Source organism: Xenopus laevis, chromosome 3S (assembly GCF_017654675.1).
Source record: "Xenopus laevis strain J_2021 chromosome 3S, Xenopus_laevis_v10.1, whole genome shotgun sequence".
In the NCBI taxonomy this organism is placed as follows: domain Eukaryota; kingdom Metazoa; phylum Chordata; class Amphibia; order Anura; family Pipidae; genus Xenopus; species Xenopus laevis.
In genome coordinates this window covers 69,312,006-69,327,113 of record NC_054376.1, presented here as the reverse complement: position 1 = coordinate 69,327,113, position 15,108 = coordinate 69,312,006, and the positions used below count along the sequence as shown (strand labels likewise).

At 36.8% G+C, this 15,108-nt stretch overlaps 1 protein-coding gene across 1 annotated transcript in view; it reads left to right on the top strand.

The window, feature by feature from the left end:
- Positions 1-15,057, top strand: part of bend7.S (BEN domain containing 7 S homeolog) — a 34,226-nt gene extending 19,169 nt beyond the window's left edge. Inside the window, exons 4-9 of the mRNA XM_041588459.1 lie at positions 2,802-3,098; positions 6,324-6,446; positions 8,750-9,012; positions 9,515-9,740; positions 12,267-12,392; positions 14,313-15,057. Coding sequence (XP_041444393.1) covers positions 2,802-3,098; positions 6,324-6,446; positions 8,750-9,012; positions 9,515-9,740; positions 12,267-12,392; positions 14,313-14,371 — 1,094 coding nt within the window. The 3' untranslated portion in view covers positions 14,372-15,057. The remainder of the gene's footprint in view (positions 1-2,801; positions 3,099-6,323; positions 6,447-8,749; positions 9,013-9,514; positions 9,741-12,266; positions 12,393-14,312) is intronic.
- Positions 15,058-15,108: the final 51 nt, after the last annotated feature.

Sequence of the window (15,108 nt, the reverse complement as noted above, 5' to 3'; positions counted from 1 at the left end):
GATTCCAGAAACAAAGTTTCACGAGGACGGGGAAAACAGAAAAGATAATATAGTGTAGTATCTCAGTGTGAAAGTATCTCACCCTTTGTGAGTTAAGTGCCTTAATTATTTAACACCTTGTGAAAAAACACTCCACACCTCTCAATTAACCTCTGGCATGCACGTGTTACACAGGCCTCAATATCTATATGTGTTGCCTATTTATAGTGTGGTTACATTTAAGACATACTCCAATTGTCCAAAGTCCCCAAATGCAAAACTTCTTTAGACACGTAACTTGTGAATGGGTAAAAGGGAAAATAGCATCAAACCGCTGAATTCCTTTGGGCAAATTCACTAAGATCCGAAGTTGCGCCGGCGACAGCTTCGCCACACTCCGCCGCACTTCGCCAGGTGTAGTTTCGGCAGGGCTACACAAATTCACTAAAATGCGAAGTTGCGCTCAGGGAGAACGGTAGCGAAGTTGCGCTAGCGTTAATTCGTCAAGCAAAGCGAAGTTACGCTAGCGATGGCTAATTTGCATATGGTGCCAAGTTAAAGTACAATGGATTTATGTGTAGCACCAAATACATTACACTACACAAGCTGGGAAAGCTTCATAAAATAAAATAGAGTTGTTATTTTGCCCTATACATGTGCCCACTGTATAGTTTAGGTGCCAATGCAGGGGGGAAGGAGAGTACCCCCAAAAAAATGTACGATCTTTTTCAGCCTATCACCCTTAAAAAAGGAAAAGACGCCAGCGTTTTTTGGGACTTAGAAAAAATTTAAACTTTTTTGAAGCAAGCCCTATCTACTCTATTGCACTTCGCCTGGTCTCAGTTGGCGAATGCAAGTCTGGCGCAAGAGTTAATGAATTAGCGTAGCTACGTCCCTTCGCCATAGCGCAACTTTGCCGGGCGTAAGGGTGCAAAGTAGCGCTAGAGTAGGTCCACTTCGCTAGTGAATTTACGCCAGCGCCCGTTAGTAAATCGGCGAAGTAACGAAATGACATCACGTTGGCGAATTTGCACTTCGCACTTTAGTAAATTTGCCCATTTATGTCTCCAGTGGTATAGAATACTCACAAGACATGAGTTGAAATAGGCAAAATAAATGCGAGCTCCTTTCCGTACTTGAACTCCTCCTTCGTTACTTGGGTGAAGAGAAAAACAGCATGTGCAGAAACGCTTAAAAGCTTTTTAATAAATAAATGAAAAAAAAATAAATAATAATTATTATTTATTTATTAAAAAGTTTTTAAGCGTTTCTGCACACTATATAATCTTTTCTGTTTTCCCCCGTGAAACTTTGTTTCTGGAGGAACACAGCAATCCGGTTTTAAAGAAAAGAATTTCACTCATATTATATATTGCCAAACAGTGCATGTAAGCAACATAAAGTGATCAGTCAGCAAAAGGATTTTATTAAGCATAAATTATCAAATAATCTGGCAGTTTTGTTGTAGCACTCCACCCAGCCTTGTCAGAAAATATAGGACAACCTAACTTGTGATACACATTTCTTGGTCTGTCACGAATACATGAACATACGTTTTAATATGAAATGATTAGAAATATCTCCCAGCTATTCCCTGTTTAGGTCTGCCAGTTCTGATTCACAATCCCAAGAAGAGGTGGGGATTACAGGAAGATGGCTGGGTGTGAGATGGGTCGGGACATGACTGGGTGGTTTGGGCGGTGACCTAAAACATTCTGATATTTAAACTTGGAATCTTTGGAGGTATGCAAATGCACAGGCTTGACTAAAGGTGCAAAAAAATATACACATTTACATACATACATACATACATATGCACATACTACACATTTACAATTATTATATAATAAACAAGTATAAATAATTTGTTCTCAGATTATAAATCTTATAAATATATCAGGTTTACGTGGGATAGTAGCTATTACTAACACTGACAAAATGACCACATTTATACTAAAGAGAACTAAACCCTAAAAATTAATATGGTTAAAAATTGCATATTTTATATACTGAACTTATTGCACCAGCCTAAAGATTCAGCATCTCAATAGCAGCAATGATCCAGGACTTCAAACTTTGTCTGTAATATAAGATAATGCTACAAGGCTGTTTATTCAATTCTGATACTAATTGCACTGGTTTCTGTGCTGCCATGTAGTAATTATTTGCATTGAGTACTAATCAGCCTTATATTGTGACATTTATATTCTGTATATACAGTCTATTGTGTGTTGGTCCCTATGCTTCGTAAATTACAGCACCACAGAGCATGTGCAGTGAATCAGTAGAAAATAATATGGGGAGCTACAGGGGCATCTTCAGAGGCACAACTCTTCCCTGCTAAAGGGTTGTGGTTGCCTTTGGCTGATACAGAAGCCCAAAAAATAATGTACAAATTTTGTCAAATGGAACTTTTTAAATATGAAAATGATGCATAATTGTTGACAACATGTGAGAGTCATTTGCAAACATTTGTCGAATAGAGAGCCCTTCATTGTTTCATCAGTTATGCACTGGGCACTATACTTACGTAGATGAATCCATATACTGTGTAGATTTTAAAAATGACCCCATAATGTTTTCACCCTTTCACTGTCATTCTTGAAAGTGGTTTATAGTATCACATAGTATAGTAGTAATACAGCTGGTTAAACAGAGACATATGGTCATGTCATCCCCAGTTACATTTTACTGCTTATAGAGAGATATGTCAAGAACAAAAATAAAAGTATAATTTATATGTAAGTCCTAATGGGATTTACATATTAATTATTTTTTGTTCCTTATGTTGTATTCCTATTTTGACCATGTTCTTTTTCTAGGTGATGAAAGCATGGAAATTAAAAAGCAGATCACTGGTATGAGAAGGCTTCTAAATGATAGCACTGGCAGAGTCTATCAGAGGGTTGGCAAAGAGGGAGAAAAGCTCAAAGAAGAACCCCACGACCTAGACCTGCATTGGCCAGAGAGCTTGAACACTCCCTGTGCAGCAGAACAGGCTATCCATCCTTCCCAGAACCCATGGAACAATTCACCATTACCAACAACAGAATTTTCAGGACAGTATGGGACCCGGTCCAAAACTGTTCAGAATCATCCTAAAAATGCAGGACTGAATGGTACGTAACATAGCAATTGAGATTTTATCATGGAAAATGTTTTCTTTTTATAGATATTTATAAATATGGTATTTGCTCAATGGCAGTGGCCTTTCATCTCTACCTGCTTCTGATGTGGTCTCTCAACAGTTAGGACTGAGTTGATAGAATCCTCTCTAAAATTAAAACTCAAAGCTCTCCATAAGGGTTAGGAAAACAAGGGAAATGTTTTAGTCCCTAAAAGAGGACTGGTTTATTGTCCACTCTAAGTGCTGTTTTTGCTTAGTAGCATATTAAGTTACTGGGTCACAGAGCTCATTGTTGAGCCTTCAAAATCTTAGGTTTCTGGTGATTTTGGGTAAACTCTTTGGACTGCTGTTATGGAAATTTACAAAAAAACTTTACCTCTACCAATAGTCACTTGGTCTGATGTCTCTGTAGGTTTGACCCCTTAATACCTGCTTTTTATCGCCTACATTCACAATTGAGGGTACTTTTGCAGTACAGAGGGGAATTACACTATTTCTGTTACTGAAATAATAAGTGGGGTTGGCTCTTCTGAGTCAGGTGGGCAAAAGCTAGTGTAAAAGACCTCATTCTCCATTTTCATTGCCTAAATATACTCATATATATATAAAAAGTCCAAACAGAAGCAAAGAGTATTTGTTCAGCAAAGAAACTGCTGTGTGTGTGTATATATATATATATATATATATATATATATATATATATATATATATATATATATATAAATAATCATTATGAGTATAATCATTATGCAGCAATTCCCTACTGCATTCGCTTCCAGATCGAGTGCAGTTTTTCCTATTGACTTAGAGGAACCCTGTGTCACATATGGCACACTCAAACCACAGGGGAGTGACTGGATTCCTTACCAGGCATGTTTTTTTGCCTATAACAGTCACCTTTGGTTTGGGCCCACCAGGACTTATTGCACAATAATCCAGGTCTCCCATAGGAGCAAGCATTAGAGCCAAATATTTACTACGGGGAAGGAGTTGGTAATGAAAGAGCTGGATGTTGGTAGACAGGCTGGGTCAGAACCAAGTAACAGCAGCAGAATTGTAAGACAAACTCTAGGACAGGTGCAACAATCATGCCTTCTTGGAAATACAGAGATACAAATTACAGTGAACCAGAATCATAGTTGTCTGCTAATATAAAGCAGAGTATTGCATTTAGCAGGTGGTGGTAGCATATAGTGTATACTGAAGGGATACTACACTAGATGAGGATAATCTTCTCATAGAAATGTGTCTTCAGACAATGTTTAAAGGCAGTGAGATTGGGAAAAAGTTGCATGAAACATAGGAGGGAATTCCAGAGAAAAGGTGCAGCTCTTGAGAAATCTTGAATGCATGTATGTATGTGGAGTGATAATGTGTGATGAGTTGAACTAGATAGTAGAAAAGCATAATAAGCCTGACGAGTACTTGAAGATAAGTACAAAGCTTGAAAGTCAGGGTCATTACATTGAATATTATACTAAGAGGTAGAGGAAGCTACCAGTGTGAAGACTAGCAGAGTGGCATGGCAATGAAGGAGCAGTTTCTGAGGTGTATACGCTTAGCAGCATGATTAATTATAGACTGGAGAGGTGACAGTCAGTATGGGATATGATTTTGGGTGGCCTCTTGGTTGATAAATTATCATAATTTGGAAATATTCCTTAGGTGAAAGTATGATTTAGATATTGATTGGATAAAAGGTGCCAAGGATAGGGCAAAATCAAGCATGACCTCAAGGTTCATTTTTAGAGAGAGTTTACATTACATCCGAAGTAAAAATGTCAATCGTGAGGGGATTCATATCAAATTGTTCAGTGTAAAAATAAAAACTGTGTAAATAGATATAACAAAATAAAAAATGTTTCTAATATAGTTAGCCAAAAATGTAATGTATAAAGGCTGGAGTGATTTGATGTATAACATGTCAGTCAGAACACTACTTCAGCTCTCTTGGTTTACACTGACTGGTTACCCTGGTTACCAGACAGTAACCAATCAGAGACTTGAGGGGGGGCCACATGGGTCATATCTGTTACTTTTGAATCTGAGCTGAATGCTGAGGATCAATTGCAAACTCACTGAACAGAAATGTACCATGTGGCCCTCCTTCAAGTCGCTGACTAACTCACAGTTATAGAGCTGAAAAGCAGGAAGTTGGATTCTGGCTCTTTTATTAGACATCTGTTCACTCCAGCCTTTATATATTACATTTTTGGCTAACTAACTATATTAGAAACATTTTTTATTTTGCACAGCCTATCTATTTACACCGTTTTTATTTTCACACTGAACTGTTCCTTTAAGAGATCTGGGTTGATGTTAATATGATACATATTGCAGTAGGCACACTGAACTAGAAGAGTGATCGGCACTGTAACCATTTATTTGCAGACAATGTAATGTTTATGTGTTTTGTTTAAAGTGAAATCAATTACTAGATCTGGTCGGTATCGGTTGTTGCACTAGTGCAAAAATAAATACACTGGTGCTAAGATACTCCTGTGTTTGGCATTTCTTCTTAAGGGTAATGGCATGTAGGGAGATTGCAAGGATTTTTCTGCCTGTGCAGTTTCTAGCTTAGTAGGTGTTGCAAAACACTTGCGACTGACCCTCCACTGATTGTAATGATAATCGTTCGGACCCTACCAATATATTGGTGGATTAGGCTATCAAGTCTCTAAAATGCTCACTGGCCTGGCTTACAAATACACAGCAACAGCACTTATTATTAGTCAGCGGAAGGGCAATTGCAAACATTTTGCCCATCACATTTGAAATTTCAGAGGCAGCAACACACTTGCAACCTCCCTGTGATTGATACTGAATGTTCCCTTTAAATGTCAGTGCAACTTCACTGGCTGATGCCCTTGCTTTGTGTTTCAAATACATCTGGAACACAGCCTTAGCATGTGCACATGCCATAACTATAAATCACTCCCAAACTGCAGGTATCTACAATGAATGCATACCTGGCTTCTTCTGAATAGCCTTGAAATTCTTTCTGTACCTTCAGGGCACAAGTTGAATTTTTTTCTTCACCTTCTCCCACAGAGTCCACTAATAATTGCGTATTTCTTTATTTTCCTTATGGATTTTGATGTTTTTAGTACATTTTATATTTGATTATTTTTTTATGATACTGATTTATGACAGATGTTCACCTTAAATTTAAATGGACTTTCATTTCACTTTTTCACTATTTATTGTTCTTTAATAGGGGATTTGAGAATGACAAATACACCAACAGCATCAAAGTGTTGTACATGTAACTGTCAGCCAACCTTGCAAGCCATCCTGCAGGAGCTGAAAGCAATGAGGAAATTTATGCAAGTACAAGCAGGTGTGTTTCTCTTTGGACCATGTATATATATTTTTATTTATTTATTTTTGGCATTGGGTGGTTTTGGTATTCTCTTTACTGGCATTTTCTACCAGTGGATAAAACAACTAGGGGCTGATTTATCAATTCTAATGAGTTTTTACAGTAATTCAAGTTTTTCCTTGTACAAAATTGTGAATTTAAACTCCCAGAAATTCAGATATATGAGATTTATTAGGTCATTCACCTTTATGTTGAATTTTATTATGTTAAATTATATTATGTTACAAAAAGGCCAATTCTAAGCAACTTTGTAATAGGTCTGCATTATTTATTTCTTTATAGGTTTTGTAATTATTTGCCTTTTCTTCTTTCTTCTGACTCTTTCCAGCTTTCCCATGGGGGTCACTGACTCCATCCAATACAAATGTTTGTAAGGCTATACATTTAGGGGCACATTTACTAAGCTTGAGTGAGGGATTCAAAGTAAAAAAACTTTGAATTTCGAAGTTTTTTTGGGGGTACTTCGACCATCCAATAGGCTGCTACGACCTTCAACTACCACTTTGACTAAAAATCGTTCGACTATTTGACCATTCGATAGTCGAAGTACTGTCTCTTTAGAAAAAAACTTCAGCTACCTACTTCGCACTTTAAACCTACCGAGCTTCAAGGTTAGCCTATGGGGGGACCTTCCCCATAAAGTTTCTAAGCTTTTTTTGATCGAAGGAAAATCCTTCGATCGATCAAACGTTTTTTCCTTCGATCAAAGTATTTGCGGTAAATCCTTCGACTTCGATATTCGAAGTCGAAGGATTTTACTTTGAGGGTCGAATCTCGAGGGTTAATTAACCCTCGATATTCGACCCTTAGTAAATGTGCCCCTTATTGTTATTGCTACTTTTTATTGCTTATCTTTCTATTCTTGCCCTCTCTTATTTATATTCCATATATTGATTAGGGAAATGAGTGCATAGTTGCTGGGTATTTTTGACTAGCAAAAATATTGCTGAAATTGCAAACTGGAGAGCTGCTGAATAAAGCGCTAAACAACTGAAAAAACGCAAATGATAAAAAATGAAAACCAGTTGCAAATTGTCTTAAATATCACTCTATACATCATACTAAAAAATAGCTCAAAGGTGAACAACCCCTTTAAGCACAAAAAGCTCAAAAACTAGAATTCTCAGCATATATACAATAAGCTGTTGAGTTCATTTAGAAGTGGGAGATTCAAGCTATTTTTCAATTTGAAATAGTCTGTATTGTATTACCGATTTTTTTTCATAATCCAACTCTCTGGCATATTATATATTACAAAATTAGCCAACTAAATTATAGTTATAGTGTGCCATCCTAATTGTTAGTGTACGTAATTATAGCTATAGAAACAATTTGTATCATACCTGCAGTGCTTGGTATTTATTTTTAGAGAACAGATTGATAGCTGAATTACTGTATCACTTATTATCATTTATTTTGTATCTATTACCCCATACAGGCCAACAAAAAAAGTGCAAAAGACTTTCCTAATAATACCAGTGAAAGACCAGTATTACAGACCAGTTGGCTTTGTTCAAATTACTTAAACACAGTAGTAATACAGTAGACCAGTGGGTTTCATACATTAAACTTTGAGGCAAGCTAGAAACAATGCAGTGTGCTTTTGGAAAATTACCACAGACAGGCCACTAATAGCATTAACATATATTAACCTGCAAATCCTATGATTCAAATTAACTTTTAGTCAATACAATCACTTGGGGGTGCCTAACCTTTGGCACCCCCAAGTGCAGGATGACTTTCCTTCTCCTTTAAAGGAGCCTATGATTAAGGGACCTGTTTCTGGAAACGTGTTAGCTCGCTGTTATAAACCCTTTTTACCAGAAGTGCCGTTCTTTTGCTTATTCCAGGAAATAAACCCACAAAGGCTGATAACACAGTGCAATGGTTTCCTAATGTAAAGTATAATGATATTGGAAGTCACAATGCTGCAGGCTGAAGTCAGGAAACTCAGGGTTTCAATAATGCAATATAGCAAAATGTATCCCCAATATAAATTGTAACCTTGTAGCTTTTCTTCTAGCACACTAGTAGGGGAATGTTATAAAAGTCAGTAACTGAAAAAATTCCTCCGAGTGCCACCCCGCAGGCACTTTAGATTCTGGCTGACGGAAGGCAGTTCAGGGAGATTATTTGCCCAGAAGAAGAGGCGATTTATCGCCGGATGAGTAAATCTCCCCAAATCTGAGCTTGTGTCTCTGCCCTTAAAACCAGTAACCAACTAATGATTCATTTATTGGTATTTTTGTGTTTTATTATAGTTGCCCAAAGCCGCATGCAGCTCCCTCAGTCATGTGTTTGCAATCAAAAGACAGCCATTGCAAGGAAAAGAATAATAAAGAAAAAAGTGCTTTCAAAGAATACAGCAGTAGCTCCTGTAATCAGCCCACCCAGTGCTAGTGAGAAAGAGCACAAGGTTGTGGTGCTTCCAGAAAGGTCCAGTCTGACAGAAAAAGAGCGAGCCAAGAAGGAGGAGGAACGCATGCTGGGATTTGGAATTGTTGCTGATTCTTCATCGCTTGATGTAAGTTATACAGCAAAGGTTAATTATTTGCGTTGCCCTCTAGCAATATAATGAGTTACCCATAAATTCTTAAGATACCAGTGCAAAAAAAAAAAAAAAAAATAGCATTTCTACCTTGCAATCAGTTCTCATTTCTAGGTTCTTCCTTACATACTTAAATAGTGTATCAAAACCATTCTATATATACATATTTCTAAATACATGTACCCAATGTAGTGGCTTTATTGGTAGAAAAGGTAATTTTTTTGTAAAACTGTATGGCTGATATTTTGACAGTTGTTTTCAACTGTTGTGATTACTATTAACATGTATTTATAAAGCACAACTATATTTTGCAGTGCTGTGAACCCAAAAATGTGTGAACTATGCTTGCTGTCGTAAATGAGCCCTGTAATGTTTGCTAGGCAAAATGGTTTAGTGGTTTAGGTAAGGTAAAAGAAATCGGAGTTTCCCTTAGTACAGTATGCCATCTTGACAATTATCTGTATTATTATTTTGGTAGCCAGAAGTCCAACTCGCAGAAGGATTTGATGTATTTATGCCAAAGTCTCAGCTGGACTCTATTCTAACAAACTACAAGAGATCTGGAAGTCTACTCTTTAGAAAACTGGTGTGTGCATTTTTTGATGACAAAATATTGGCAACTTCACTTCCCAATGGGAAAAGGAAACGCGGTCTTAATGATAATCGGCAAGGTTTGGATCAGAATATTGTGGGAGCAATAAAAGGTGATCTTTGAGTTTGTATGCATGTATACCTCTATGTATAGCTTTAGTACAACCATATATGCAACGCTAGCTAAATATTTGCTTCTAATATTCATGATGCCTTTTCAAACAGGTGCATGTTTTAATTACTCTGTAGATAAACCATGTTGAAGACAAATTTTAAGAGGAAAAAATAATGTAAATCTATCATTTGGTGGCTGCATGGTTACGCCAACCTTGTGATTTGGGCATGTTGCAGACTATGGGGGGAAAAAACATTTAATTAATTCGCCAGACTTGCCTTCGCCAGCTCAGACCAGGCGGAGTGCAATGGAGTGCATAGATCTTCCTCAATTTCCAGTTACTTACGTCATATTTTCTGAGAAGAAAAACTTATGTTCCAAAACTGCTGGTGTTTTTTCCTTTTTTCAGGGTGCAAAAAAAATATTTTTGTGTAACCGGTTTCCCCCATACATTTTCTAACATATGGGAACATTATTTTACAGTGGGCTCATGTGTAGGGCATTATAACAACTCTATTGACTTTATTAAGGTTCCCTGGACATGTCTAGTTATCCGTGTCAATGTAATGTATTAGATGCAACATGTAACATAAAGACGTCCATTCAACTTTAAATTTCCCGCCTTATGCAAATTAGCCTGAGCGCAAGACCTCTAACGAATTTGCACTAGGCAGAATTGAAAACTAGCGCATCTTCGCTTTGATTTTCTCGCAATGCCGAAGTAACACTAGCGAAAATTTGCCGTGTCCGTCTGCCAGGACGAAACTTCGCATTTCAGTAAATTAGTGTTATCCCAGTGAATTTTTGCCTGACGAAGTGTTGTGATGGGTGCAAAGCCGTCAATGGCAAATATTCTTCCTCGTGTAAATCTGCCCCATAGTGCTGCCATCGCAAATGTGCATTTTTAGGCCTAAATCTGTCCTACTGCAGTGTAGGATGCCTGTGAGTGCTGCCACAAGTGAAATTAGCCTATGGAGCAGATTTATTCATTTATTTTTCCAATTTATTAAAACATTTGATATATTTAGCCTTATTGAAAATGAATAGAGCAATGTGATTCTCACGTGCGCTTAAATAAGGCCGTTCTCAAGGGAAAAAACACAATAGCAGGGAAAAAAGCTGCATGCATTCTGCTGCTTTTTTTGTTTTGCTACCTGTTTTGTGATACGTTTATTTATTCCTCAACCATGAAATTTGATAAATCGGCCTTTATGGGGCTGATTTGTCAATGTTAAAATTCAAATTTTACCATAAGTTAAAAACCATGCTGCAAGAATAAAAGGGGTGGTTCATCTTTAAAGTAACTTTTATTATGTTATAGAACAACCAATTCTAAGCAACTTTTAAATTGGTTTTCGTTATTTATTTTTTATAGTTTTATAGTTATTTGTCTTTGCAGCTTTCAAATGGGTGTTGCTGACCCCTTCTAAAAAAACAAATGCTCTATAAGGCTACAAATGTATTGTTATTTTTACTTTTTATTACTGATTCTTTTTATTCAGACTCTCTCCTATTCATATTCCAGTCTCTTATTCAAATTACTGTATGGTTGCTAGGGTAATTTTGGCCCTAGTTACCAGATTGCTAAAAATGCAAATTAAAGAGATGCTGAATAAAAAGCTAAATAACTCAAAAACCTTCAATAATAAAAAATTAAAACAAATTGCAAATTATCTCAGTATATCACTCTCTACATCATACTTAGGGGCCGATTCATCAATAGTCGAATATCGAGGGTTAATTAACCCTCGATATTCGACTGGGAACTAAAATCGTTCAACTTCGAATATCGAAGTCGAACGATTTAGCGCTAATCCTGCGTTCGATCGATCGAAGGATTTTTCGTTCGATAGAACGATTAAATCCTTCGAATCGAACAATTCGAAGGATTTTAATCCAACGATCGAAGGAAAATCCTTCGATCAAAAAAAGGTTAGCAAGCCTATGGGGACCTTCCCCATAGGCTAACATTGACTTCGGTAGCTTTTAGATGGCGAACTAGGGGGTCGAAGTTTTTTTTAAAGGGAAAGTACTTCGACTATCGAATGGTCGAATAGTCGAACGATTTTTCGTTCGAATCGCTCGATTTCGTTCGAATTCGAACTAATTTAACCAATTCGATGGTCGAAGTACCCAAAAAATACTTCGAAATTCGAATTTTTTTCATTCGAATCCTTCACTCGAGCTTAGTGAATCGGCCCCTAAAAGTTATCTCAAAGGTGAACAACCCCTTTAACTTTTTGGAGGGTTTATTTCCCCTTAAATAGAAACACATCTATATAATCTGTAAATGAGTAGTTCTCTGCCAGGTTAAGATGTGTTCTCTACATTCCTAGTATATTTGAATTTTCTTTTACAGGGTGAATTAATCAGATACTAGCCATTAGGGATCATTCAAAATGTCCATGCCTGGCTCTTTTCTGTTGTTAATATGAGTTAAAGCATGTACAATAAATGGTTCTTCATAAACATCTCATTTTAATTAATAACAATAAAGATATATTTATATGTGTTTGCTGCTTAGTATTCACAGAAAAGTACTGTACCGCTAATAATGTTGAAAAAGTTCCAGGCCCACGACACTGGGTACAAATCCTCCAGGACCAAATAAAACTGGCAAGGCGGAGATTAAAAAGAGGCTGCGATTTAGGTACGTAGAGACTAATGAAAATACATGTCATTGCATGCTGATTGCATTGTATTTCTTCTAAAGCAACCTTCTTCTAGCATAATTTTCTAACTGGCTATTTGAGGTGCAAGTCATTCAGTTTCATTAGATTGCACATGGTTTCTCTGGGCTGAAAATCTTGTCAGCCAGTGCTTCTCACTGTCATATTTAGGGTGTCATTAGGATGTGATGTGGCAGCACACACTCCCATGTAAACCATTGTGTCACCACAGGGGCAGCCAGTGATGAGCAAGGGAGAGGGACTATAAAGCTATACAATGCTGAGGAGTGTCATTAACCCACGTCACATCAATGGAAGTATAGAGACCTTAACTAGAGGTAGGCAAGGGGTATGTGCCTTGCGTCCTCACCCTGTTGTGCCCTAGGAACATGCCTCTTCTACCTAACCCTAGTTCCAGCCCTGCGGTAAAGCAAACCTTTTAATGCTATTGGTGAAATCTCAGTAGACAATTTTTTTCACTCTGTATATAATACTTCTTCATGATGCTCATATGCACTCTAATGTATTGTCTATTATTTATTCATTTAATTAGTTTTATTGCATTTCTCTTACATTTTTCCAGCGGGCTATAGCTTTTCTTTTGTAGATGGGTATGCAAAACTGAACCCCATACTCAGGAGGATGCATGATAATCAATGTTATATGTATAGAAACAATTATGCTAGCATCCATTAAATTAAATGCTGCCTTACACTAACAAATATTCTGTTTGCTTAAGCAACTGCTCAGTCAAGTCTGTTATCTACTATAATTGCTAAATCCTATTCTATTACTGATTTGCTTGAAGTAACACATTTAAAACTATATTTAGCTTGCCCGGGTGCTTGGCTTTCCATTTATTTTCAACGATTTGCATCAGCCATTTCTGTTCCATAGTGCCTAAGGGCAGATTTATTATGTGGTGTAAAAAATGGTAGAATAATTCACCACACATAGCAGTGTAAAAAAGGCATAATTTTTCCACGTACTTTTTCTTTGAGCAACTTCCGGAACAAACGCCTGAAGCAGTGTAAAATAATGGTGTCAAATCTGGTGTTTGCACGGTGTAATATAAAACACACCTTGATAAATTTGCCATTTATTGTACACAGCTTTTTACACTTTTTTTGGCAATTTTATTTTACACAGCATAATAAATAGGCCGTAAGTCTTTCTGTTGTCAGCATTGGAATCCTATTCCACAACTGTAACACATGGTAGCATCATGTGCAGGTAGGAACAATAAAAATTGAGTGAAGGCTGCGCTGTTGCACAAGTAATTATATCAGGGGAAAGCAGCACCAAAAATTAGTGGATCCACACTTCCACTGTAAGTAATGTCAGTCAGCAAGAGAGGTGCGCTATTAACCTTATAGATCCTTCTTTCTTTTTAGGTGCCTGTGTTTAAGGATCTATAAGGTTAATAGCGCACCTCTCTTGCTGACTGACCGGTAGGAACAATATCTTCTGTTTCCATAATAAAGAAATCTAAATAGACTGTACACAGTATGGAGGCCTATGGTATCCCATACACAGCTCTGAATATGTTCCTTTTACAAGATATGTCTGCTTTTTGACACCGTGCCCAACCCCAGCCCAAGTGCTGTAAATGTACACAACTCTGTGATGAGGGACATAACCAAATGGTTCATCAAAACTAAAATATCTATATAACTTATAATATATATATATAAGCAATACCTATGGGTTTTCAATTTGTTTCCATGTTTAAACAACACCTCCACCAATGACATCAAACCTGATTAATCTATTTCTACTGATTTTTTCTCAGTTGCTCCCATCTTTAGTTCAACTTCCAAAATTACGTAAGATTAATTTGTAACCTTCTGACAACTGCATATATCAAATATGTAAAAAGATATCTTCTTCTGCTTTACTAGGTAATCATCTTCAAAATCCTGATGATAGGATGTGGCAGCACTCAAAGACTGGCTTTTAACCACTGGAACAGAAGTCACTAAAGCCTGACTTTGCTTTCATTTGACAATTGCAGTCACTCTCTGTAAAGTTTATTTTTTATTGCTTATCAGAGGATAAGCCAAGCTGTGGAAACCAACACACTGTGTGGATATTGTTCATGAAGTCACTCCCTACATATTTTCCCCCTTTCATAGTTTCTACAAAATCATGCCTAATAGTGGAATAGGTAAGACAGTTTTTGGGTATATCAAACAGCAGTTCTGAAGATGAGAATAGTGTGTGAAATTCTCATGAATTGTTTAATTGATATTTTGGTCCCTTATTGTAGCCAACATCTCATCTTCAAGATTAGCATTTGTTTTACATTGTTGTTCTTTCTCATGCTTTCATTGGTATGGTATATTTTAATTGTATCAGGTCCATTACTCCAGACACAATGGGGACATATTTGTGAAAATCCATATTGATTATTTTCTTTAAGTTCACCTGTATAAAACCACAAACATTTGAGATTTATCACAAGTAAAATTCAGGTTTTTTTACCTTCATTGCATTTCCTGTCTGTATGCTTACTGTATTGTGTATAACACTGCAATTTATGTTTTCAAGCAAACATAATTCTAGAATATTACCATTATTGTACCATAATTTCTGTGGATCACCAACTTGTTGCCTTTTCCTTTAATATTAAATAAGACCAAAAGATTTATCCTGCTGATCACTAATTTGATGTAGCCCTCTTTGGAGTTAGGTATG